Raw genomic sequence first — 27,755 nt, forward strand, 5'->3', positions numbered from 1 at the left:
TCACCTCCCTTTCTGGGAAATCGTGGGAAATGAATTATAATTCACTTTGCTGGTGGAAGCTTGATTCACCTAACTTTCAAGATTAGGATGCTGCATAAGAAAATCAGTGTTGCCGGGCATTGGTGTGGCCCGTCTGTCCACCTGCCTGCTCACTGGTGAGCAAGAGAAAGGCTTAGAACAAGTGCCCACCTTAGAGCCAGATAGGGCTTCACTGAATGGAGTAAGTGATCAGAGGAAGCAGGCCCAGATTGCAGGACTCTTGTGAGGATATTCGTTATAACCTCAAAAGAAGGCAGCTGTAGATCCAGGACCTTGGCCGCAAGTTGTATTACCAGAGCATAGGAAGCACTTTTTTCCATTGGTGGCCCAAGGAGGGAAAAGTCTACCCTGTATTAGAGGAATACTATGCCCACTGACCTGCTGTAAATCCATGTATAAACTGTTGTCATCATAATGTGAGAGTAGGTCATCTCCATGTGGTAGTAAACTCTGGTCAGAGTCAGAACCAAAAGTATAATGGATCCTCTGAGGATTGCTCTGCAGTAGTTGAGGTATATTGTCATCTGGTACAGGAACCATGTGTGGTGAAGTGACATGACGTGATACCTCAGTCAGGGTTGAGACTGATTTGGCTCAGGGTTAGACATCAGAGTCTGCCCCGATCCCCTTCCAGCACTAGCAACAATAGTCTTGGCGTCAATGAAAGAGGAACTGGTGCAGGTCTTGGGGCTGCAGTGGAAGTCAGTGCAGAGCCAGGAGCTCAGAAGGCACTGTTGATGGATCCACCGGTGGCAACCGGACTTAAGGTACCTGCACACGTTTGGGGTCCAACATGTGCAACACAGGAACCCAGAAGAGTGCTAAAAATATGTAGCATGGACTCCTTAAAGGCCTTGACCTGCTGACGGGATCAATAGAAGAATCAGCATCTCAATTTGGGATTGATAGCGAGATTGAGTGGCACTCTGATACCTTCAGGACTTCTCTTTAGATAGAGTAGTGCGATGGGAGTGAGTTCTGCTTTGCATTGTTATTATTTGATTTTGACTTGCCGGATTAATTTTACCGCGAAGAAGGCCTATTTTGTAATTGGCTTGGGAGCTGGTCTGCTCCCTCAACTTGGATGGAACTTTCGTGAGGTCTGTGACTTCTTCCTGTGTTTGGCGACGTACAATTATGCTACATAGGTTCCGTTCATCGCAAGTTGCATGAGGATGGCTCTTTGCATGACTTTAAGTCGTGCCCGAGCCCAACCACCAAAGGCAGACCTCATCTGGGTCTTTTACCCAAATCTGTTTTCTACTGCCGTGGCATGGTTTGAACCTGGTAGTTTTAGGTGGGAACCTCGTTTCCCTTACACGCTGGATTTTGAAACTGAGGATCATCGATACTGATGAAAGAGGGAGCAGAGCTCCGGATCCATGTTTGAAAATGCAAAAAGAAAGGAATTGCTGGTGGTGCTTATCTTAGGCTCCACTTGTCACTTCTGCAATGGAACTAAGCCAATGCAGAGCCATATAGAGACACCAAGCAGCAAGTGGAATTATTGTTATGAAAAGTTTCCGGATGTAGTATGGCGCCTGGGGACCCTTCTAAAGGTGAGGAATATGAGGTTAGCATCAATCACAAATATAATTTGCCTGTCAAGTTGCCAACATGTATTCAACAAAGCCAAGCTCAATCCACTCCTCAACTTACCCGGCATACTGGTGAGTATTTCCATACTGCTGACAGGAAATCCTGGAGGCCAAAGGAGCTCGTGTTCTCTAGCTGGTAATGCTCAGTAAAAATACGGCACAAAACTTCCTGTGGGGGGAAAAAAGATGGTTTAAATTCAGAGTTGATAATGTAGTCTGAAATTATGGCAGAAAGAAGAGAATGGTTTTGCTTTTCATAAGAACAAGGAAATAGTTATCTGACAGCAATCACACCACAAATGGTCATTCATCCATACAATAAACGTTTAGATGTCTGGGATTCTGCATGATTTAGCAGAACACTGGTTTGATTTTGTACTGGTCCAGAATTGACAAGCTGCACAAAGACTTGTTGGAGAAAGAGAATCCGGTTCCAGATTTCCTATCACCAGGGACCCTATTACAGAATGTGGGACCCTATTACAGAGTGTGGTCGGGGGCACAATGAGCATGTGCACCCAGGGGCACTTTGGTATTACAGAAGGGGCCGCAGACGCTTGTGCAGCCGCTTCTTTAATACAGATAGCGCTGGCACATATGAAGCATGAGCGCTATCATTAGAGAGTGTTCCCTAAATTGCATGGGGGCGTGGCCCCATGCAAATGAGGGAATCACATTGCCTCTGAGGCTGCCGTAGTATGGATATGGGCGCAGAGACAAACATGCCATTAGGTTGCGCATTTAAAACTCGACACAAAAAGGTGGTACACTTTCAGCTTTCACACTTTGACCAAAGTCAGCCTGAATCCCACTTGTGCATGGGAGATATGCGGACAGCTGCTCGGAGATGACGAGGATCATTCGAACTCAGCAAATTGTCAGCCATAAACTCTCTCATGCTCCCAGGATGCCCACATAATTGGTTGTGGTGGGTACATGCAGGGATCGGGGCAAACTTAGCTAGCAGAGCATGGGTATCCTAAATAGGATGATCAAGAGTCCCAGACTTGCCAGGGCAATCCTGATTTTTCAACATCTGTCCCCGATAATTTCAGTTAATTTCGCGTGTTCCTTGTTTTCAGAGAGGGTCGACCAAACATCATGTGTGCCAGCATAGAACGAATTACTAGCCCTTGGCATGAAGCAATTTAGCTAACAAAGATGATATTGTGTGCAAATGTTGCATATTATTTCCTCAGTGCCTAATAGTCTGTGCCTTCTGTGTTGAAGACCACTGTTGGTTAAGTCATTGTGTCTCCCATGGCTGATGTAAAACTGTAGTCCTACTTCTATGTTTGTGGAATGTCCTGGTTCTTGGCTTTTAAAATCTGGTTACCCTAATCCTAGGGCAGCCAGAGCCCTCATTGACCTGAGACACCAATTTGCTCCACCCTAAAAGTGCAACATCTACCTGCTCCCTAAACCATGGGTGCCTCCTCTCCCTCAATCCCTCTCAGTTTCTTCTTTGTGAGGCTATGCTGGTGACAAATACTGGTCTGAGTAACTCTGTGAGTACCGCATTGTCGTAGGCCATCCTGTTACCCCCTGAGCCTGCTGCTCCTGCACCACGTTAGGAGGATTCCATGGAGAAAAAAAGAGTATTGCCAAGCCAATAGGTGTGACAGTGACTGTCAACCGTTTGCTTTGTCAATGCTTGTTTCGTTTTTGTAAATCTTTATAGTTGGGAGAGCTGCACGGTCCTCGTCAATATAAAACGAAACATAGGCTAAAATGAAAATAATATTTGGGTGTCATAAGCACACTTTGCCATAAAAGTCCCCTGCAGTGAAGGGAACTGCTTGTTTAGGGGTGTGCAGTTTGTGAGAGAGGAGGCCATCCCTCACAGTAATGTTAGCCTGAGGTGGTCTGACACGTTGCTCCCTGCTCTGTGCTGTAGTGTGTGAGAAAACATGTGAACACACAACAACAGACCTATGTATAAGTACGGCTGGCTGAAAGCCCCTGTAAGAAAGTATATCATATTTAATCTTAGTAAAATCAAAAGGTTTTGTTACCGACAGACCCAGTACAAACAATCAAACCATAGACAACCAAAACCATATCTGAAAAATACAACTGCAAAAGTATAGGCCAAATACAAGCATATACCTTCAGCAATGTTGATCTGTTAATAATTTCCACATGACCAGTCATACCTTGCACCGACTGTAGGAATGGGTTCAATTCCTACTCTAGCTTCAGAGCCATCATGTTTTGGTGCAAAAGCCTAATGATGGGTTCAAAGGCATGGCAATATTTACTTTAGGTAGATATTTTATACGGTGTCCAATTTAGCAATTAACGTTTGTGCGTAATTCTTTTATTAGTACATTCCTTCCCATGCTACCATACAGGACGCATCAAAGGTGTGCATTTTGATGCCCATCATGTACTTGCCATATAGAACAGAGCAAACCGTGCTGGCGAGGTGGGGTGGGTGCCCTACTGCTCTCAGGAAGGTGCTGCACCCAGTGTCAGGTTTCTTAAAATCACAGCCGATGGAGCCCCTGGTATGAATACTGCCACCCATGCTCATTTGTATGCAAAGATGTCTGCTGCAGGTGTAACTTACTTACCCAGGTCAATCCCAGGTGTGGCACAGTGCACCCTTGAGGCCAAAGCGCCCAAGGGTGGGCCAAGACTCGTTGCCTTCATAAGATGGAGGACCAGGGCAGAGATCAGTGGCCAACCCCAAGAACTCAACTCTGCTTTTAATAGCTCTTCTCCAACCCTGACACAAAGCAGGTATTCCGTGATGTCATCAAATCTTTTTAAACGTTCTGCGTGTACATCCATGACCTTAATTAAGTATTCATATAAGTTCCATCGAGAGAATACACCCTCTGAATTTAGATTAGACCCCGTGAACAGAAGCAGCTAGATGGTCCAGAGAAGAAGCACGAAATGTACAGACTAGAAATGAAGGAGAACTAGAAGGAATTCTCAATTAAAGGAGTCAGGGCCAAGCGAACTGCAATTCCGGGCGTTGTGCATTCCAGAGATCAAGATGTTATATCTAAGAAAACAAGGGACCCTCCTGGCTCCACGCTGCAGGTGGGGGGAAATGCACCTCACATAGAGAGCAAGGTTTTATACTAGTTTTCTGCTGGAGGTTTGATCAACTTACAGATATATATATTTCTCTTTAAACGGAAATTATATAATGAGTAAGCGGAGTTGGACTGGACGTGAAAAGTAAGTGGCTATTGTGCTCTGCAGAATCTTCTCTTCTGTATGCTACGTGTCTAAGTTAAACATTGCATTATTAATATATTAATAAGGTCGCCCATTGGGTGCAGAGCAGAGCGGTGCGGCAGCAGCGCCCGGCGCTGAGTGCAAGGAGGGTCGCGAATGGCAGCGGCAGGGGGCGGCGACCAGGGTTCCTGATGGTCGTGGATGGGCGCCATGAAGGAGGCCATGAGAGTGCAGGGGACGGTGGACGGATCTGGGAGGAGCGATGGGAGGCAGGAAGTGTGAAAAAGAGGTGGGAAAGGTAAGAATTCCTGCAGAAGGGCCAAGAGGTGAGTGAAAAAGGCACAGAATAAGGGCACCAAAAGAAGGGGGGGGGGGGCGAGGAGAACACTAAGAGCTAAACAAAAGAGCTGATGAAACGCAAGAGAAAAAAAATGTTACAGGTAGAGAGTGAGCATACGTGAGGAGCGAAAAAGGGCGCAGCGATAAAGTGAGGAAAACTGAACGATAACAGTACAAAAGCAGAGAGCAGCGGAAAGACCGAGGATATAACAAGGCAAAAGAAGAGATATTAACAAGGAAAAAACAGAGGCAATAACAAGGCAGACAGACAAGAATAGAAACAGGTCAGAGGCAGAAAACAAGGCAGAAAGACATGCATAGAAACAGGTCAGAGGCAGAATACAAGGCAGACAGACATGCATAGAAACAGGTCAGAGGCAGAATACAAGGCAGACAGCCATGCATAGAAACAGGCCAGAGGCAGAATACAAGGCAGACAGACATGCATAGAAACAGGTCAGAGGCAGAATACAAGGCAGACAGACATGCATAGAAACAGGCCAGAGGCAGAATACAAGGCAGACAGCCATGCATAGAAACAGGTCAGAGGCAGAATACAAGGCAGACAGACATGCATAGAAACAGGTCAGAGGCAGAATACAAGGCAGACAGACATGCATAGAAACAGGTCAGAGGCAAAATGCAAGGCAGACAGACATGCATAGAAACAGGTCAGAGGCAGAATACAAGGCCGACAGACATGCATAGAAACAGGTCAGAGGCAAAATACAAGGCAGACAGACATGCATAGAAACAGGTCAGAGGCAGAATACAAGGCAGACAGACATGCACAGAAACAGGTCAGAGGCAGAATACAAGGCCGACAGACATGCACAGAAACAGGTCAGAGGCAGAATACAAGGCCGACAGACATGCACAGAAACAGGTCAGAGGCAGAATACAAGGCAGACAGACATGCATAGGAACAGGTCAGAGGCAGAATACAAGGCAGACAGACATGCACAGAAACAGGTCAGAGGCAGAATACAAGGCCGACAGACATGCACAGAAACAGGTCAGAGGCAGAATACAAGGCAGACAGACATGCATAGGAACAGGTCAGAGGCAGAATACAAGGCAGACAGACATGTATAGAATCAGGTCAAGGGCAGAATACAAGGCAGACAGACATGCATAGAAACAGGTCAGAGGCAGAATACAAGGCAGACAGACATGCACAGAAACAGGTCAGAGGCAGAATACAAGGCCGACAGACATGCACAGAAACAGGTCAGAGGCAGAATACAAGGCAGACAGACATGCATAGGAACAGGTCAGAGGCAGAATACAAGGCAGACAGACATGTATAGAATCAGGTCAAAGGCAGAATACAAGGCAGACAGACATGCATAGAAACAGGTCAAAGGCAGAATACAAGGCAGGCAGGGCTACAGACAGAAGAGAAGGTGGTGCAAGAGTCAGAAAGGTGAAAGAGAGCGTGACAGTGGACAGCAGCAGGAGAGCACGTGTGAGGCACCGTTAGCTCATGAGCATTTTGTATGCAACTTTGACCTTTATCTTGGGAGAAGTCTGACACTATGTTGAACTGGTGACTGGTAAGTATTTTGTACCAAGTGCCTAACTTGCTTAGCTTTTCCTCACACATGACTCAATACAAATAGAGCTGCATACAAAATACTGACAAAGTTCTGCTTTTTTACGCAAAAAAAGTGAATATTACGTCTTTGTGTATTCTTTCAACTTTTGGCTAGAAATACCTGAAGTTTATGAGGGAAAAATAACTTCTCTCATACACCTCGTCATAAATTGTCTGTTGTTGAGATCTTGGCCTGCAGTTTTTGCGGTTTTTAAAGGACAACCTTGGCCCAAGGGCATTGGAGTACTTTACAACAGAACCAGGCTATGCTACACTGTGCTTTTTATGCAAAGAGATTAAGTAACTTGCCATCCTTCCTTCCCCAGCCTGTTGTGAGTGACCCTACAGTTGGTGATTAGTTGCCTGTGTTTGGCCTCAGTCTGCAGCATTCCATGTTCTTTTGTGTCTGTATCTGGCTCTCCCCGCGCGCAGTGCACGTTGGTTCGGCTTCTTTTGATGGCGGATTTCGGAGGTGTGTTTCTGAGCCGCTGCTCCTTCAGACACAGAGGTTATTCCAACCGGCACCAGGCTTTTCCCTTCAAAGCCTCGATCGCCTTAAATGTTTTATCAAAACAGCTCTCTAGCTGGATAGCCTCTGAAATCCCGGACGCATTCAGGGCCCACAAACCCCCATTGAGCAGACGAGCCACTCTGGCTTCCATCCCCTCTGAGGTCATGTGGGCCAAAATAATGGCAGGTTCGCCCAAAATGAAAACTTTTCAAAGACGGGGGCTCTTGAGACAAGGACCCCCTTAATTCCCGGCGTTTCACCTCTTTAGGGGGAAAACTGCAGACATTACAATGACAAAGGGCCTTGCAAAGTGGGATTATGTTGCTGCTGGCCTGGATTTCCCTTCGCGCCCAGGCGGGGTCTTTCATTCTCGTGTCCAGTTTTTATCCGCCTGCCCACTCTGGGACCCCCGTGCCTGTAATCGAAGAGCGGCCATTACAATCCTATGTCACATCAATCAGCATTTAGCTCCCCCGCCTCACGAAGGAGTTAAGGTTCGTGCTTGGGGGGGGGAGCAGACGACAGGATTACATTTAAGGGAGCAGCAGAGTTGAGGGGGACACTGGGCCTACAGGCCTTCTATACCATCTGTACATGAGACACAGGCGCCTGTCTCCACAGATTGCCACAGAAGAAACAGTGTGGTAATACACATGGATGGGGGTGCCATATATGAGAAGTGGGATTCCTATCATCACCAGTGTAATTAACACTCCCAGTACCCTGAGCTCTATCAAGCCACCTCACCAATATAAAAATATTTTTATTTCCCGCGGGCCCTTGCACTACAACACCCATGAGCAGAGCTAGCCAATAGGCCTAGGGTCATAATTTTCCAATGTCCATGCGTGATGTGGTGCTCCACTCCACTTTTTTTCTTTGAGTTCTGGGACTTGTAGTCCTATTTTATAATAAAAAACAAAGACTACAAGTCGCAGTATTTAGGAGAAAAACCTGGACAACGGCATGACATCACACATGAATCTGGAAAACGTGGCATGGCTGCAGGGTGCAGGGGTCGCAGGGCCACAGACTGAAATTCAATAGGCCATGACGCGACCTTTTTAAAGCTCCAAGGAAGTTGAAACAGGAAGCTAGTTGGTGTGCGCATGTATATATAATATACTATACTTTACATATGCATAGTATATACTTGACAGATTAATAAAACATTAGACCCTGGTCATCTTAAATGGGTAAACAGAAAGAGAGAACACTTTCCGATCCAGGCCCCAATCTGGGAGCATTTTAATATCTGGATTTTCTGAGGCTGCCTCAATTCATGGGCGTTCCACCAGAGATGTAGCATGGGCCCTAATACAATCAGATGCCCCTGTCTTATCCTAGGTGGTAAAATAGGACCACACTGCAGGTGGTGAGGGTCCCTCTCGTCCTTTGGGCCCAGTGTCACTACAGCTGCAATAATGATACTATGTTCTGAATTTCAGAGCAGGGGTGTCGCGCACCTCCCCACCCTGGTTGTCTACTTGTGTCTTCCTTCTTTCATATGACCGAGTGGTCTAGTCGTAAGTGTCAGGTGGAAATTTATTTCACTAAGGCTTTTGGTAGACGATTCAGTCCGTGATTTGTTCTTGTGCAAGACAAAGGACCGGCGGTCACAAACATGATGGATGTCTCGACCGCCATCATACAACAACATGCTAGCCTATGGCACCTGAAATATGAAGGACAGGAAATCTGCAAGGTTTTGATAGAGTACTCCATTCGTCAAACTCTAAATAAGGCCCGCAGGCAGGTGTGAGCCTAGCTCAATATTTTCTGCCAGACCAGTGTGCAGAGTTTCTAAAAGTGGAAAGCGGGTAGCTATTTTTAAATCAAATCTGTAAGGAGCAGAACATCCTACTCTTGTTGGGTGCTTCCATGTTGGTTTCCTTCATTTCTAAGTTGAATTTTCGGAGTAAATATGTGCGCTCACTGCAATTCCAGCCATTACACCGTCAAAGAATTTGGAATGAGGTTGAGATTTTTTTCAATCTATACAGTGCGTATATATATATATATATATATATATATATATATATATATATATATATATATATATATACATACACACTTACCGTTGCATTCCACTTTGCGGTTAGGGAGATCGGAAGCACATTATGAACCCCCTGCTGAGTTACAAGGTAAACTGGAGGAGCGAGTGTTCAGCTCAAAGAGAATGACGGAATATGGGAAAGCAGTGCTGGATTTTTGGTGTTTATGGCTAAAGTTCATTTTGAGCCCTTCCTCCCCTTTTGCAACTGGCCCTTCCTTGAAGCTCCCACCTGCACCACTTCCGGTGGTGGTGTTGTGGCGTGTCAGTCTTAAATGGCCTTACGGATGCACAGGCCCGTTTCTCAAGATTTTTGAGAAATACATAACATTGGTTTAATTTGTAATTAGATAATAGTCATCACCCGTACCTCCATCCAAAGCCTCCTGAAGGTATTCATCAAAGGGAGGGAGTTGTTCATCTAGTTTCTCTAAGTGAACTGAATTTATGATTTGAAGACTGCAGGGCACCACTGCAATTCAGGATTGGGGTATGCACAATTCAGATGTGGGGTATACACTCTTTTCCCTAAAGTGTTCCACAAGAGATCCTTTACCTGGTACCAGATTCCCAACTGCCGCTCTGCAGGACCATTATGAGTCTGAAAGGAACAAGAATGCGGGGATAGGACTGCTTCTGTAACGCCCTGAACGTCTCAGGATCGTTTAACAGACACGACAATGAGGACGCAACCACTTGTGAAGGGTTAGTTCTTTTAATGAAGGCAAATAAAATACAAAGAACAAACAAAAGTTATAGTCACTGGAATCCTCCAGGCTAAGTACGTTACCAGCCCACAGCACGGATGGTCCTAACCGTCCTCTGCATATACGCCGATCCCGGCGTATGCCAACAGAGGGCAGAAATGAAATGGCCGACAATGCCAATCGGTAGGCTGTGAGGGGCACGAAGAGTGTTGGGGAGAATCGAGGAGTCAGGGAAACACCCAGCCGGGGTCTCTACCTGAAGGGAGCAGCCGCTCAACCTCTTCCTCAGACTGCACCGGGACGCGGAGTCACCTCCTGGTGATGCGTCACCGATACCCCAATCACAAGCAAGAAGACTGAACCGAGAGCAGCCGCTCGATCGATCCTGTGGACTTCCGAGTCTGTAACGCGGCAAACACCTCCTGGTGTGCGTTACAGCTGGCAGTCCCTGTGTCTCTGGTCGGGCTGGGAGTTACGACTCCAACCAGCAAAAGCGCCACTGCGCTTGGACTCAGCCGAGTCAAAAAGCGAAGCTCAATGGTTGACCGGTAGAGCTTCCGGGTCCTTCACAGGTGACGATGGGGCAAGACACGGCCCAGGGAGTAACGACTCGACCTACCTCCGTTCTTGCCTTACTGGAGCACCACTCCGGAACACTGCTCTTCACGAAGCAGGTACGTCGGTGTAAACACAATATCCGACAGCCTTGTACCTCCCGGTTCCTCCCTTTATAGGGCGTGTTTTCCTTGAGTTATGTAACAGCTCTCCTGTTTACATAAGGGCGTGTTTCCCTTGAGTTATGTAACAGCTCTCCTGTTTACATAAGGGCGTGTTTCCCTTGAGTTATGTAACAGCTCTCCTGTTTACATAAGGGCGTGTTTCCCTTGAGTTATGTAACAGCTCTCCTGTTTACATAAGGGCGTGTTTCCCTTGAGTTATGTAACAGCTCTCCTGTTTACATAACCTCTCAACCGCTAAGCATCCTGGGAGATGTAGTCAATTTTCGCTGGTTACGGTTTTCCTCCCCTCGTATGACAGGAATTCTTGACAGTACATCCTCCCTCTCAGCGGCTCCCCACGGGTCCAGCGCTGGCAGGAAAACGCCGATGGAACAAGGAGACCAAGCGCGGAGCATGAACCCCTTCAGCCGGTTCCCATGAATGCTCCTCCGGGCCATAGCCTTTCCACGCAACCAGGTACCACAGCTTCCCCCTGCGCCATTTGGACGCCCGTATGCCCGACACTTCATACTCCACCTCCGACTCCACGCATACCGGCCTAGGTGTCCCAGACGGCTTGGAGGGTGCTGGTTTGAGCAATGATACATGAAAGACAGGGTGTATCCGCAATGACTGGGGCAAGCACACCTTCACGTTCACGGGACCCATACACTTGGTAATTCGATAGGGGCCCATGTACTTGGGATGGAACACACTGTTCTTTCGAAACCTCATGTTTCTTGTGGATATCCAGACGTAGTCTCCAGTGCGGTACAGTGGCCCGGGCCTTCTCTTCCTATCTGCCGCAGCCTTGTATCTTCTCTTGGCCTCTATTAGGACAGCCCTTGAGCGCATCAACGTGTCTTTTATGTGTGCCACCCTGTCCGCTGTGGCTGGAATCCTGTCCTCTCTGAACGGATGTAGAAATGGCAAGAACCTGGGATGTTGGCCATAGTTGCTATAGAACGGAGATGACTGTGTGGAGCTGTGAGTGGCGTTGTTATAGGCTATCTCTGCAACCCATAGCAAGTCGACCCATTCTTCCCTGCCCTGGTCCACAAAACATCGCAGATACTGTTTGAGCGTTTGGTTCAGGCGCTCGGTTTGGCCGTCCGTTTGAGGGTGGTAGCTGGTGGACAGGGCGGTCTTAACATGCAGCGCAGTGCACCAAGTCTTCCAGAATTGTGCAGTAAACTGCGACCCCCGGTCCGACACGATCACCCCAGGTAATCCATGCAGTCGTACCACATTCTTTAGGAGTAGTGACGCCAATTCCCCGGCCGTAGGGACTCTCTTGCAGGGGATGAAGTGCCCCATTTTCGTCAAGCAATCCACCACCACCAGTATTGCCGTCATCCCCTGGTCTACCGGTAGGCCCACCACGAAGTCCAGTGATATGCTATCCCATGGTCTATCCGGGGTCGGAAGTGGATGTAAGAGCCCTTGGGTTCGGCCATGGTCGGCCTTCATGGTAGCACACGTAGGACACTCCTGTCCCCACCTCCTGACATCCACTCTCATGGTTGGCCACCAGAAATGCCGTCCCATGCTAGCCACCGTTTTTTCAAAGCCCAAATGACCTGCGCATGGAGAGTCATGGCACCAGATGAATGCTTGTTTCCTTAGCCTAGGCGTGGGTATCAATAGGCACCTGCCCTTCAGGGGTATCCCGTCCTTCAGCTGCCATTCTCTGTGACTGAGGAGCCACCTCCGCCATGCGAATGACCTGATCCCTCTCTTTATTCCCCTCAGGAAAGTATCCGGTTGGATAACCCCCAATACCATCCTCGGGGAAATGATGGAACGCTCGGTTGCAGGCAATGGTTCCTTAACTGCAGATTGACGGGACAGGGCGTCCGCCTTCCGGTTTTCCGTCCCCGGCCGATATGTGATGCGGAAGTTGAACCCCGCAAAGAAGATCATCCACCGCAGCTGCCTGGGAGAAAGGTGTCTAGTGGCCGTCATGAACTGTAGGTTCCGATGGTCCGTGTACACCGATACCACATGTCTTGCCCCCATCAACCAATGCCTCCATTCGGTGAAGGCGTCCTTGATTGCGAGAAGCTCCTTCTCCGCAATATGGTAGTTGCGTTCGGCGTCGTTGAGTTTGCGGGACATGTACGCAACGGGATGAAGCACCCCTGTGTCGTGGTTGCGTTGGGACAAGATAGCCCCCAGCGCCACATCCGACGCGTCCGCTTCCACCACGTAGGGGAGATCCGGATCGGGGTGAGCCAACACCGGCGCCTTACCAAAGGCGCTTTTCAGGGCCTCAAAGGCTTTGTTCGCTTCAGGGGACCAGACAAACTCCTTGGACTTCCTCAGTAGCTGTGTGATTGGGGCCACCACTCCTGAAAATCCATCTATAAACCGCCTGTAAAAGTTGGCGAAGCCAATGAAACTTTGGACGTCCTTCACGCTTTGGGGCACCGGCCATTCTTTCACCGCCTTGATCTTTCGTTCTGCCATCTCCTGTCCCTCTGGACTCAGCATCACTCCGAGGAATTCCACGGATGTGACGTGGAAGTCACACTTGCTGAGTTTACAAAACAGCATGTTTTCCCTCAGCTTTTGGAGCACAGCTTTGACGTGGTGTACGTGCTCCTCCACACTGGACGAATAGATGAGGATGTCGTCGATATATATGACCACGTAGATATCCAACTCCTCTCTGAATACCTCATTCAAAAAGTACTGAAAGGCTGCCGGGGCGTTGCACAGACCGAACGGCATGACGAGGTACTCAAAAAGGCCGAACCTGGTCTTAAAGGGGGTCTTCCACTCGTCTCCGTCCCTCATGCGCACCAGATGGTATGCCCCTTTCAAATCCAACTTGGTGTAGATACAAGCTTTCTTGACCTGTTCCAGAAGTACACTGATGAGAGGCAAGGGGTACCGATTTTTTATGGTTATCGCATTCAATGCCCTAAAGTCCACACAGGCTCTCAGCTCCCCATTAGCCTTCGGGTTGAAGAAGAGTGGCGAGGCGGCCGGAGACTTGGACGGGCGGATGAATCCTAGCTTGAGGAGTTTATCCAGGTACCCCCGGAGATGCACGTTTTCAGGCTCCGTCAGGGCATACAGCCTGCCGCTGGGAACGCTGGCCCCTGGCACCAGGTCGATCTGGCAGTCAAACTGTCTATGTGGTGGTAGCACTTCCGCCTTCACCTCATCAAATACATCCTCAAAACTGTGATAAGCCTGGGGGAGAGCCACATCTTTTTCTGCCGCTGTAGCCACCGTCTGACTCCCGCTCTCATCTGCGTCAAGGGATTCCGTTCTTATTCCACAATGCAGGATGCAATACGGTGACGTCATTTCGATGCGATGTGTTGGCCAATCCACAAAGGGGTTGTGTTTCTGTAGCCACGGCAATCCCAATATGACGCCATATTGGGGCGCTCGGATGATGTTAAAATCGATTTGTTCCAAATGGTTCCTCCCATATCTCATCGGAAGGACCCCCGTGTGCTGTCCGATGGGCCCCGTCACCAATCGCCTTCCGTCTACCGCATAGACGTCTTCGGGTACTGCTTTGGGAAGAAGCACTAGCCCTAGCCTGCATGCCTCGTTGTGGTCCATAAACAGGCCAGTGGCCCCTGAATCCACCATGGCCACAACGGGTATCCACTGGTCATGCACTCCCACGTGCACCGTGATAAACAGGTGTCGTTGTCCCTTAGTGACCGAGTTGGAAAGTGAAGGGATGGATGAGTGACTCCGAGATGCCCCTTCTCTGGTCTTGGAGTCCTCTAGTTTTCCGCCGGTATGTCCACCACGGCTGTTACCGACCGGTTGGCCCGATAACGTGACGTCTTCGGTTTGGCAGGGCATTCACGTACGTAGTGGCCTTTTTTGCCACAATATAGGCACAATCCTTGTTTACGGCGTGACTCTTTCTCCGTGGCTGTGAGGCTCGCTCGTATTGCGCTGATGTCCATGGGTTCTCCCTTGGATGCGGTGGAAGTTTCAGGACTTCCCACCGTCACATAGGATGGAAGGGATTTTCCTTTTCTCCCATGATCCCCCTTTCTTTCACTTAGCCTATGTTCCAGCCGTAATACCAGGTTGATAAGGCCCTCACATGTCTTGGGTTGAGGGTCAATATGAGCCACGGCGTCCTTGAGCTCATCGCACAGCCCTTGATGGAAGAGCGCCGTCTGTTTAGCAACAGGCCACTTGGTTTCCGCAACCAGCCTTCGGAACGCGTTGAGATACTGCACCAGGTCGTTGGATCCCTGTCTCAACTCAAGCATTTCACGGTCCGCCGTGTACGAGTCAGCCCTTCTGTCGAATACCTTCAGGAATTCCTCGCGAAAAGCACCCCAATCACATAAGAGGGGGTCGTCCCTGCTCACCAGAGGTACGGCCCATTGTGCCGCGTTTCCAGCCAAATAGGATATAAGGAAAGCCACACGAGCCTGACTCGTGGGGAACGCCTTTGGTTTGCACGATAAATGTAGCGCCACTTGTGTGAGGAATACCTGCACTGTGTTAGGATCCCCACTGTACCTCTCTGGTGTTGCCAAGGGGATGGCTACCGGCATTTCCACTACTACCGCAGGGGTCTGGTTCGTGAGGGAGGTGCTGGGCGTGAGCGGGTCCAATTGGATAGCATCCAGTCTGGCTTTTACATCGGCTGTTTCTTGCCTAGAGGCAGCCACTTCAACTTGCATGGCCGCTAAAGCAGCCAGCACATCATCAAGTGTTGCCATGTCTGTTATCGACCGGGAGACAGTTAGTGTTATTAAGGTCGGATATTTTGTAACGCCCTGAACGTCTCAGGATCGTTTAACAGACACGACAATGAGGACGCAACCACTTGTGAAGGGTTAGTTCTTTTAATGAAGGCAAATAAAATACAAAGAACAAACAAAAGTTATAGTCACTGGAATCCTCCAGGCTAAGTACGTTACCAGCCCACAGCACGGATGGTCCTAACCGTCCTCTGCATATACGCCGATCCCGGCGTATGCCAACAGAGGGCAGAAATGAAATGGCCGACAATGCCAATCGGTAGGCTGTGAGGGGCACGAAGAGTGTTGGGGAGAATCGAGGAGTCAGGGAAACACCCAGCCGGGGTCTCTACCTGAAGGGAGCAGCCGCTCAACCTCTTCCTCAGACTGCACCGGGACGCGGAGTCACCTCCTGGTGATGCGTCACCGATACCCCAATCACAAGCAAGAAGACTGAACCGAGAGCAGCCGCTCGATCGATCCTGTGGACTTCCGAGTCTGTAACGCGGCAAACACCTCCTGGTGTGCGTTACAGCTGGCAGTCCCTGTGTCTCTGGTCGGGCTGGGAGTTACGACTCCAACCAGCAAAAGCGCCACTGCGCTTGGACTCAGCCGAGTCAAAAAGCGAAGCTCAATGGTTGACCGGTAGAGCTTCCGGGTCCTTCACAGGTGACAATGGGGCAAGACACGGCCCAGGGAGTAACGACTCGACCTACCTCCGTTCTTGCCTTACTGGAGCACCACTCCGGAACACTGCTCTTCACGAAGCAGGTACGTCGGTGTAAACACAATATCCGACAGCCTTGTACCTCCCGGTTCCTCCCTTTATAGGGCGTGTTTTCCTTGAGTTATGTAACAGCTCTCCTGTTTACATAAGGGCGTGTTTCCCTTGAGTTATGTAACAGCTCTCCTGTTTACATAAGGGCGTGTTTCCCTTGAGTTATGTAACAGCTCTCCTGTTTACATAAGGGCGTGTTTCCCTTGAGTTATGTAACAGCTCTCCTGTTTACATAACCTCTCAACCGCTAAGCATCCTGGGAGATGTAGTCCGTTTTCGCTGGTTACGGTTTTCCTCCCCTCGTATGACAGGAATTCTTGACAGCTTCAGTCAAAGGTGCAAACATGAGTGGCATAAACCAGTAAAGTCAGTGGTTTAATCCCTCTACTTCTGGGAATGATTGGAGGGGTAGAGCTAGGGTTGAGGCTGTCTTCTGCTTCCCCAGGCTCCTTCGGGGATGTTCTAAAAGCATTGTAACTGTGTACCATAATATCTACCACTATCCCTCCCTCTTCACTTAACTTCTGCTTCCTTCTTCATTTTCCTTCCAAACCTCTCCAGGTGGGTTTCCACCTCATTCCCATTTCATCAGGTCACCAGGTTTCGAGAGAGAGAGAGAGATTCTGTGCACACACATTGATTTATATATATTTATGATACTGAACAGGTACCTGCATAATACAGCCCTATATTGCGGCAGATGGGTTCTAGTGAGATCATAACGCATGTGGCTGAAGGCTAAGTGGTTTGTAAATGTCACTAGATCTCTACTTTAACTCTGAGCTTGGAAGCGCCTCTTAGGTAGCCCGGTTGAGTCGCTTTTTGCACATAACTCCAGTGGCCTGGTGTGCAAGCATTCAGGGTCGCCCTATCCTCACCGTCATGTATCACCCATTGGGCGAGTCCCACACACGAGGGCCGGTAAACCTCTACCCCAGCAGGTTTTGCCAGCTTGGAGCACCTCGCCTGGCAAGAGATATCAATTTGTCAAACTAGACCAATTAATTTGGATTTCCTAGTTAAGTGAGGGTTAAAGTTAATTCGTTACTGACTGGGTCAATTATCGCTTTTGTCATTGCCGGAGTGAGGTCACCAGGATGAAAAGTAATTTTAGGGCTTGGGATCTCACAGGAATGAAATCTAGGGGCTGCCGACCAATGTTTCAACAAAAATGATGATTTCCACGCCTGGGGCTGCATTTAAATCCATGAGTTGGCTGAAACATGCCAAGAATGAGAGTAGGCTGAAAGGTGCTGGGTCCATATTATATCATTTGAGACATAAGGTGTATGAAATAAAGACCACTGGGGACACTTTTTGGCACAATGCCACACCGCTGCAAACCCACTCTCCTGTTATGTTTCCTCGTCAACCCTTCTTTTTTTTCTCATTTGTGTTTCTCCTCCACCTTTCCACCCAGATATTGGTCACATAATCTTCACTCCCTATTCGTCTTCCTCACTCAACAGAGCACATGATGACGCTGTTTCTTGCTCCTCGGTCTTGTGCCCTCAAGCCCCCTCTGGTACAGTCCTGTCCCCTATCCCCCGCCCGGACCCTCTTTTCTTCTCTTCTCCTCTCTTGCCCCTCCTTTACTCCCTCCTGCTTGCGCTCTCCTCATTTCTCCCATCAGCACAGTCCATGGTAGCCCGAAACACTATAAACTGTGGCAGCATCAAGGACGGCGTTGTTTAGCGCAAGGGTGCATGCGCTCATAAACTACAAAAAAATTACAACACAACACAATGAAAACAAAACAATACAGTAATAACACACAACATAGCTAAAATAATACGACACAAAACATGATCACAACAAATATTACACAATACAATAGAAGCAACACATCCACAAAACATCACAACACTGAAAATATACTAACACAACATACAAGCACACTGTAAGACAATAACTCAACTCACACGTGTGTAGGTATGTTGTTGTATTATGTTGGAATGTGTGTATTATTGTACAGCCAGGTTTTGTTGATCTGCAATAGCATGTTTTCTTCTTGTACCAATTTGTTTTTTTGGCATGCTGTGCTGGGGTGTAATGTGGTGGTGTTTTGTTATGTTGTTGTGTGCTGCTGTGTTTGTGGCCTCATTGTTATGATGGTACACAACTGTACTATGCTACATTGTATTTTGTTATTGTCATGGGTAAAGCTATATCATCATATTTATGCGTTGTTATATGATGTACTGCTTCCATGCCGTGTTGTTCTGTTGTGCTCTCTTGTATTTTGTTGCTGTGGTATGGTATTTCGTTGACTTGCTATGTTTTGTGTTCAATTCTTTTTGTGTGTTGTCATATAGTGCTCTAATTGTTTTGCTGCTGTTCTGTTTCATTGTCTTGTTGTGCTGAGGTTTTCTATTGGGTTTTAGTGTGTTAACCTGTTTGTGCTGTTGTTTTATCATACTGATGTATTGTGGTGCATTCATGTTTGTTGTTATTGTGTTGTGTTACTGGCGGCGTTTTTTTGCTGTGTCACCCTGGTGTGTTGCAATTTTGCATTCTGCTGTTGTATTATATTCTTGTGTTACTGAATGCTATTGCGTTCTATTTCTGTATTATTGTGTTTTGTTATTGTGATATGTTAGTGTAGCACGGTGCGGTATTGCGTTTTGGTGGTATAGTTGTTGTGACAAATTTGTAGCCTGTCTTCTTCACCATGCACCTACACTCTTATTTCACAATGCTGTTGTCACAAACTCACTTTCATGATACAGTGCTAAATGGTGTTTGTTTCAAACAATACCACAAATGTTTTGTGGTGGTGTAAGAAAACCTCAGTTCTGCCTCACATTATAAGCCACAGGCATACGTAATTTTAACTCAACTGAGAGGGTTAAGGGACGAGATGCAGATAGCTATGTGCCTCCAGCCAGTCTGAGAGACTAATATTTGTAAACTGACTCAGTTAGTTAATGGACATACTGCAGAGATTTGAGTGTAATAGACTGGTAGAGGTTTGAATAATCATTTATTTTTAATAGCAATTTTATAATTTATTAATCATTATTACTTATTAAGCACGACAAATCACCCTAAAAAGGGTCCCTAGGCACTGCTACATGTTCACATGTTAAAAGGCAACATATTCGGGTATTCTGAATTCTAAACTAATTAGCGAGGCTAAAATAACCATGTTTTAAGAGCTTTTTTAAACTTTCCAAAGTTGGTGCAGACAAGATATGTTGGAAGCTGGTTCCAGTACTGAGGAACAAGGTACAAGAAGGATCAGCCCCCATAACTACTATTAGTATGGCTGTGGCATGGATGTAACAAGAGTTTCCAGGTAGACTTGAGACTTCTAGTGGGAGCATACAATTTCAGTTTTTTCTGTAGGTATTGTGATCCATTCCCATAAAGGGATTTGTGGACCAAACAAAGTTTAAACAGTGGTCGCTTTTTATGGGCAGCCAGTGAAGGCTTCTAAGGATGAGTTCTGAGAGCGACCGAGGTGGAAGGTGACAAACAAGCCATGTCGCCCTATTTTGAACCAACCTGAAGTTTGGTGAACAGTCCATAGTTCAAGTGACTAAAAAATTAGCAAGATCTTCTTCCAAGGCCTGAGAGGCCTGTATAGATTCCTTACAGGAAGTGGGATTAGTAAAATCTTTAAGGATCTTATAAAGTTCTTTAGACAAATTGGATACATTGTCGATTTTGTCTACAATATGGGCTTTCTTTGCAGCTTTAATGTTGTTAAGATAATGTCTGAAGGCCCTTTCATAAATTGGTCTATCTTCATCTTTTTTAAGACCTCCATTTGCATTCCAGTTCCCTTGATGTACTCTGTTCAATCTTCAAGGGATCTGTGAACCAAGGTGCCAATGTGGCTTATGCTTAGGCTTACTCATTTTGACAGTAGCCACCTTATCTAATGTTTGAGTGATGGCCCTCTCTAAGGCCGTATCCAAATTGGTGTGGTCCATTAGGGGAGGAGAAAGAAAACGTGAGGTGAAAGAGGCAAGGGCAACTTTCCTCCAAGGCCTGATGAACTTAGGAGCTTTATTCCTGATGTCAGGAGACAGTCCCGCTTGAAAATTGAATTTAATGGCATAGTGATCCGACCGGACCAACGGGGCAGGAGGGTCAACCCAAAGATTTGGAACGTTGGTGAACAGTAGATCTAAAGTGTGTCCTCCTAATTGTTCTAGATCTATAAATAGGTGGGTAGAGTTGAGTCTGTAGTAAGTTCAGCATGGTGGTTAAAATACCCCACAAGTAACAAATTGCCCGCGGCAAGGATATGAGGAGCTAGACATTCAATCAATTTATTGTTAAAATCTTTTGTTATCCCAGGGGGCTTATATAGAAATGCCCCTCTCCATGTTCCTTTCCCAGTTTAAAAATGCAGATTTCATATATATATATAGCGCTGACAGGACCCACTGGGTGACAGAACACTTTACACAAGAACAGTTTCATAGATACAGTAGACATATGATATATTATATAATATATGAGAAATCATGGTTTCCCTATTAACTGCTGTGATATCGTTTCCAATTACTGGCATATTCTAACACCACATCACTCCTGTAAAGAGACAATTAAGTGCTACTCGCGTTTAATAATTTATTGCAAGCCACTAGTGGCATCAAAATGCTCCCCTCCTTCAGTCAATGACTGCCACTCCTCAGGTGCTGTGAGGCAGAAAATGTGCAGCAAATGTTTCACTGGACAGAGTTATCTTAATGTCCAGTGGGGCTTATTCCCCGCACTCTAGGGGCACATCCTGAAAATGATTCTTTTAGAGTTCTTGATATAACTTAGAGGGTTCCCCCCCCCCCCCCCAACTGTAGAGTCCTGTGTAACCTACTGGTCACAGGTTTGTGCCCCAGGGCAGATCCTTGTGCAATCTGCAGGACATACGTTCCAGTTCTAGTAACATTTGTCAATTGGTTACACATCTGGTGTAACATCAACATGAAATCTGCAAGGCATCTTGCAGCTCACTCTTTTCCTCTTCTAGGTTCATTAACACCAATTAACAAGTGTCAAAGAGGATTCAGTTTGCATCCTCTGCTAGAGAACTGATCGTTAATATTGTAATTAAACACATAAACCTACTTTATTGCAATACTTCACATATAATATGCTTGAATATGTGCTATTTTCTTCAGTTATCTTAAACACAGGGCCCAACATATCTTGCTCTCCCTCACTGTTCTAAGAGTATCATCACACATATTATCTATATTTTTGCTAGAAAGCATAAAACACATTCATGTAAACATTTACTTTTGGATAACTTTTAAAGTGACTGATCAAGCCTTAGCATTGCTTCCTTAATAGGGTGGAGGCAAAGATGTGATTGCATCCAGCTAGTCCCACTTTGACATCTGCTTCCAACCATTGTATTTGGAGACAACAGGTTGGTGGTGGAGCATGGCTGTGACCCAAAGGTGAGATCTAATGCACCTCCATTGTAAACTATAGCAAACCCCCTTAACCTCTCTCCCACAACAAGGACTGCATGGAAATAATATGTGTGTGCTGCGAGAATCTGCCCGTTAGACGATGTGTTTCTGTCTGCCTGCCAGCTTACTGAATATCGCAAAGTGCTCACCACTTCGGCTCCTACGTTCTTCCTAGCCTTCTGTTTTTGGAAGTACACAACTCCCACCCCCAACTAAACCTTACTCCATAAAGTTCGAAAAGGGAACTCCAAATGTAGACTTGCATTTCATCTGTCCTACTTGGACTTTGGAGTCAACATACTGTTTCCTTTCTACTGATCCGCACTACAAGTGTCCCTTGACAGACTGATGCCCAAGTGTTTACACATTGCAACAGGACCGATTCGAGCTTCCCCCTTAATCATCTAAGTTGGAATCTAGATAAAAACTGGCTCAATTTTAATCATAAATTTTGAAGACTACTACCAACGTCTCCTGCAGTGTTGATTGGAAATCAAGGTGGGTGCTGTGTGTCTCCTTTAGGCTAGGACCAAGTTCTGCTCTTCTGCCTGTCTGAGGACTGTCTCAGTGATGCCCCCATCCAGAGAATAGAACCTCGAAGAGACCCCTAGCTCTGCCTGTAGCTCTTCAGGAACAATTTTGCCAGAGACAGTGGATGGCAACAAAGTGATGACACAAGTGCAGGTGATACCTTGGAGTGGTGGCTGAGCCTGTCGATCAAGCTCCCTTCATCACCACAATATTGCTTTTAAGTCTGGCTTCGTTCTATGTTACACTCTCCAGCATCCTCTAGATTCCTCCCAGTGAGGTGTTGAACATGGATAACTGACTAAGTGCTGTAAAAAGTATCTTGGAGACAGCCTTGGGGTCCTCCTTCTGCTATAGTGCTACGTAGGAGTCACCTAGAAACCGAATGGCCCTGTAGCCATAGTTCCACAGCATGTTGACAGGGCAGGGAGGTTGTATTAAAAAGTTTGGTTGAAAGAGATCCACATTAAAAACCTTTGTTTGGGATTCTGGCTGGATTGGACCCCATTTCCATCTTCAAGAGAGACTCCCAAGGACCCAGGGACAGTACTCCAATTTGGCAATCACCTAAAGTTCTAGACCTCTGAGAGTCCTTCAGTTTCATGAGTCATTAGCCCCAGTAGAGGGACTGCTGCTATTACCCTACGACTATGGGATACCCAAACCCTCAGTGCACCTCCCTAGGCTGAAAAAACGAAACATAATGTCCCTCTTGAGTTCCCTGCAGATTATGGTGCACATCTCCAAATATATCATGCTATCGCTGTACCACTCCAGTGTGCTGACCTCTTGGTGGAGGAAGAAGGCCTTTCCTTAAGTGAAACCTTTTGACCCTAGCTGATGCCGCAGCCTATGCTATCCCAAGAACTAAACTCAGGAGAGAGCCCTCAGCTGTTTAGCCAATGTACCCAGGAGAGTCGGGAAGAAATAAAATAAGTTGGAAGAAAAAAAGAGAAGTGTAGTATAGAATAAAATAAAGGGTAAAAACAAAAAAGCAATTCGAGAGACGCACAGATGTCAAGCAGGAAAATCAGAAATGAACATAGAGTTAAATGAAATTATTGATACAATATAAATAACCCATCATCAGGCAACAGCTAGCCATCTTCCATAGGTCTCCACCGCCTCATCTGCCTCTGTCATGCACAATCCAGATTGCTACTTACATGTAGCAATCTGAGTATACTCTGAGTATTTGATGAGTGATGCAATCATCGGTGATCTGCACTGGAGCTGCTGAAAGACTCATTAGTCGCTGCCTCTACCCCCAACCTCTCTTAACTATGTCGCCTGGACTCTACATCTTATGGATTTCCCCCCTGGGACCCATTTTTCAAACAATCTCATATTAGATGCCGAGATGACTCTGTGTGGTGTTTGTTTATTGGCATTGGCCCGAGTATCTATGTGCCTCCAACTGGGTTCTGGTCCCGCTTGCTCTAACTTTTGGGCCTCCATAAGACACTTTTCTTCCACTGCCGGTCTACCAGAACTGATCTGCTTCCCTGCCCCCTGTTCTTTTTTTCTCCCCTCCCTTCCCTCCTTCCTCTACTAGGGTCCTGATCCCCTATGTTTGATTATGCAACTGTAACTAATGTAAGCATGCAAATCTGCTATCTTTGTTATTCCCTACTGCGCAAACCTGAGCAACATGGCTGATGGCCGGTGGAGCTGCTAGACAGCTATAGAAGAGATTGGTCCTGGTTCACCCCCTCGACCATCACCTACCCAGCCGGACATTAGGCATAGTTCTACTCATCTCCCCTTTTTGTCTCCCTCCGCCCCCTCCCTCCAACGAACTACTGTTAACTTTGTTCTTACTTTGCTCTTGTAACGGATGTAATTTGTAACTTGTAACGCAACAATCCTCATGTAAAGCACTCTGATACCTCCGGGCCTAGCCAGTGCTATATAAAACTCTTTAAATAAAATAAATAAATAAATAACAAAATAGTTAAAAATAGGACCCCAAATGACCTACCTCAAGATTAAACCTCCTGAGATTAATGGTGAAGTCATGAATCGTCCGGCATTAAGCACATGGAAACCAACCATGATCAGTAGACACAACATGCAATATTACTAATGATTCTGATCAGTTGTCTCTATTACGTCAGGATTTGGAAAAAATACTGACAGCTCCTTCCTCTATGTGGTGCAGACCTCTCTTCTATACTCTGACTGTCCTTAATCCCTTCTTTTCTATTCTGATGCAGTTCTCTTCTCCGTCCTTTTTAGGTATTGCTCTCATCCTTTCAATTTCTGGCACAGTTCCCTCTACTATTCTCTTCTGTTCTCTCTTCCCATATGATATATAACGCACATCTCCCTTCCTAGGCCGCTGAATGCCTTTTCTCTTCTGTTTAAGTCCTATTCTCCTCCTGACACTCTTTTCTACCTCTGGTACAGAATTCCACTTTCCCTTTCTTTCCAGTCCTTCCTTTCCACTTCAATTCTCTTCCATACCTTCTCTAGTTCTCTCTCAACTCATTTGTTCTGCCTGCTACTCTTCTACAATATTTCTTTCACTGCATGTTTTCTTCCTTTTCTAATAACCTTCCTCATTCTCCCCTCCTCTACGTCCTTATCTGCTCTTCATCTATCTCGACTTTACTTTTAGTCTAATCCTAACGCTGCCTTCAGACGAATGCTGTGTGACACCTCAAGGCTTCTAGATAGGATGATGCACCCACAAAGATAGCTGGACCTCTGCTAAATGTAGTCACTTTCATCAAATTGTGTGATTTTCCACAACTGTTATCTTCCTGGTGAAAAACATTCATGAGCAGTGTTTTGGCAATAGAAAACCCACATAATGAAGCTATTAAGAAAGCCAAACGTTACTAAAAGGATTAATGCTATTAATATATTTTCTATATATACAAAATAATGTTTTTCAATCTAAAACAGTAGTGACTGGTTGATACAAATGTATCAAAATGATGCACTGCCAAGCAGCCTTAACTTTTAAACATGCTACAGCTAAGCCAATTGGTCTTGCCTTTTGCAGACCAATTGGCTGTGCCAGTGATTTTGCCAATGCCTCCAAGCATTGGCAAACAAGATAACAAGCACTGGCAAAGCCAATAGGTCTGGGCTTTGAGACCCACTGGCTCTGTCATTTAAATTTAGCTATAGTGTACAGCATCCCCTATGCTGTGAAGCATAGCTAAATAAGGAAAAACCCATGACACAGGCACTTTTTAGGTCTCGCCTGACCCAGCGCATGCGCTGTTCAGGCGAGACATTTTGTGAGGGCTCCAAAAAGTGCTACCAGGCCAGCCTAGACCTACAGTGCATGTGCGCGGGCGCGCGAGTCGCGCTTTACCGCGATAACTTTCATTTTCGCGGCCTCAAGGCCGCTTTGATGTTCTCCGTGAGGCTTCAATAGATTGCAGCAGTTAAAACAAGCATTGGCATAGCCAATAGGTCTCGCTTTTGGGACCTTATAAGTGTTTAGTTATGCAACTGTTGCATGGTTAAACACTTATAAGGTCCCAAAGGCGAGACCTATTGGCGATGCCAATGCTTGTTTTCTTTTTATTTGTAGATCAGAGTTGGGTCAGCAAATAAAAAGAAAGCAAGTGCAAAAGCTTTTTTTGAAGCAAGGGTGGGGGAGCAATACGTAGGGTGCGGTGGGCAACATGGAGTGCGCAGGTGGGGCTGTCATAAGTACCTCTTTCTTCCAGTCTAAAGCGTTATATTTTGCCATATTGATTGTCTCTTTTAGCACTTTGTTAAACGTCTCGACCATATCATTGGTTTTTGGGTGATAAAGTGCACAAGTCTTATGTTGTATACCTATTTTGCACAAGAATTCTTTAATCTCTTTGGAAATTAATAGCACATCATTGTCCATCAAAATAGTATCTGGGGCCCCTTCTCTAGACATCAGATCATCCAGACACTTGATGATATGTACAGTATCGATAACAGATGTGAATAATAGTACAGGCCACTGAGAGTATGTATACACGACCAACACTACATAAACTTGAAGACCATTACCATGAATGGGCCCCAAAATGTCTAGAGCAATATCTTGCCACAGCCATGTGGGGCGCCTTCTTACAACCATAGGTTGGACTCTCTGACTTTTCATTTTCTCACTCATGGCACAATGATGGTAATCACGCACAATTCGCTCCACCTGCTTATCCATGCCTGGCCACCAATAAGAGGTACGCAACCTCTATTTAGTTTTATGTGATACCCAGATGAGTCTCTTGAGCTGCATCAATCAGTTCCCTCCTGAGACCAGTGGGAGGAACCAATCTTGTCCACTGAAACAGTAAATCCTTGTACACACCGAGTTCTTCTCTGACACCCCAGAAAGATTTGAAGAATTCAGACCCTAGCCTCCTGCTTTTCCAACCCTTCTGGATGAGCAACATCACCTCACTCACAACCGGATCAGCAGACATCTTTTCTCACCACCTTAGCTTAGAAATGACTTCACTTTACAACAAGCATACCCATTCTGACTCATCTTCCACCACATCATCATCCAATGTAGGGGGCACCTCCTTTGGAATGAGACGCGACAATGTGTCATCTAACCCATTGTCTACTCATGGAATATACTTCATCGAGAAACTATAGTCTTGTAGGGCAACAACCCACTCAGTGATCCTGCTCGAGATTAAGTCCAAAATTTCTTGTTAAATATTTCAACCAGAGGTTTATGATCTGAGCGGATCTCAAGGTCAACACCCCACAAAAATGTCTTTAACCTTCTTACAGCCCAATAGACAGCAAGTGGTTCCCTTTCCACTACTGAGTATCTGGATTCTGCATCCCTCAAGCTCTGTGACAAAAACATGATGTATTCAAACCATCAGAACCATGTTGTTGCAACACAGCACCCAGACCTCTTAAAATCACATCAGTTGTCAATATAGGTTTCTTTCTTGGGGCAAAGTTTTTTAAACAGGGAGTAGCATTCAGGCTCTCTTTGATGGAAATAAACTCATTCTCACAAGTCTTAGTCGATGCTAAGTCCACACCTCTTCTTAAAAGATTCCTCATGTTAACATTCAATGCAAGACATCTTTTGTCATTGGCTAGATGGCCACTCTTCCCGCACCTGTATCATCTGCGTTTAACCACCTTCTCTTTTTGCACTCCTTTATCAACTTGACTCTTCTACTTTTTGAAATTTCTCTTTTACCATCTGCACCTTCAGATACTTATCATTCTCTTTTTTAATTACTCCTTTACACTGCATGGAGTGCTCAGTCCTTTTAGCCACCCACAGAACCTCCTCAAGTATAGGCTCATCTCGTAGCCACAGTTCTTCTCTTACTTTTTCCATGTTGCACCCAAACATAAATCAGTCACATAACTTTCAACAGTTTCTTCATCCCTTTGAGTCCTCTTTGCAAAATGATACCTTTTTAATATAGTGCTAACTTTTGGCAAGAAGTGTTTGTCCAATTTTTTAAAACAAACATCATACTCGTTCCGGTCCTATGATGATTGAAAACATCCTGCCCCTCTGAACCCAGACAATGAAGAAGTAGTGAA

The 27,755-nt window shown here is 46.2% G+C and overlaps 1 protein-coding gene across 2 annotated transcripts in view; it reads right to left on the reverse strand.

The window, feature by feature from the left end:
- The window catches only part of LOC146866908 (uncharacterized), a 783,565-nt gene that overhangs the window by 157,111 nt on the left and 598,699 nt on the right, over positions 1-27,755 (reverse strand). For both annotated transcript variants that reach the window (XM_085603053.1, XM_085603047.1), the window contains exon 18: positions 1,699-1,806. In XM_085603053.1, coding sequence (XP_085459179.1) covers positions 1,699-1,806 — 108 coding nt within the window. The remainder of the gene's footprint in view (positions 1-1,698; positions 1,807-27,755) is intronic.

This window comes from Triturus cristatus, chromosome 1_2 (assembly GCF_964204655.1).
Source record: "Triturus cristatus chromosome 1_2, aTriCri1.1, whole genome shotgun sequence".
In the NCBI taxonomy this organism is placed as follows: Eukaryota; Metazoa; Chordata; class Amphibia; order Caudata; family Salamandridae; genus Triturus; species Triturus cristatus.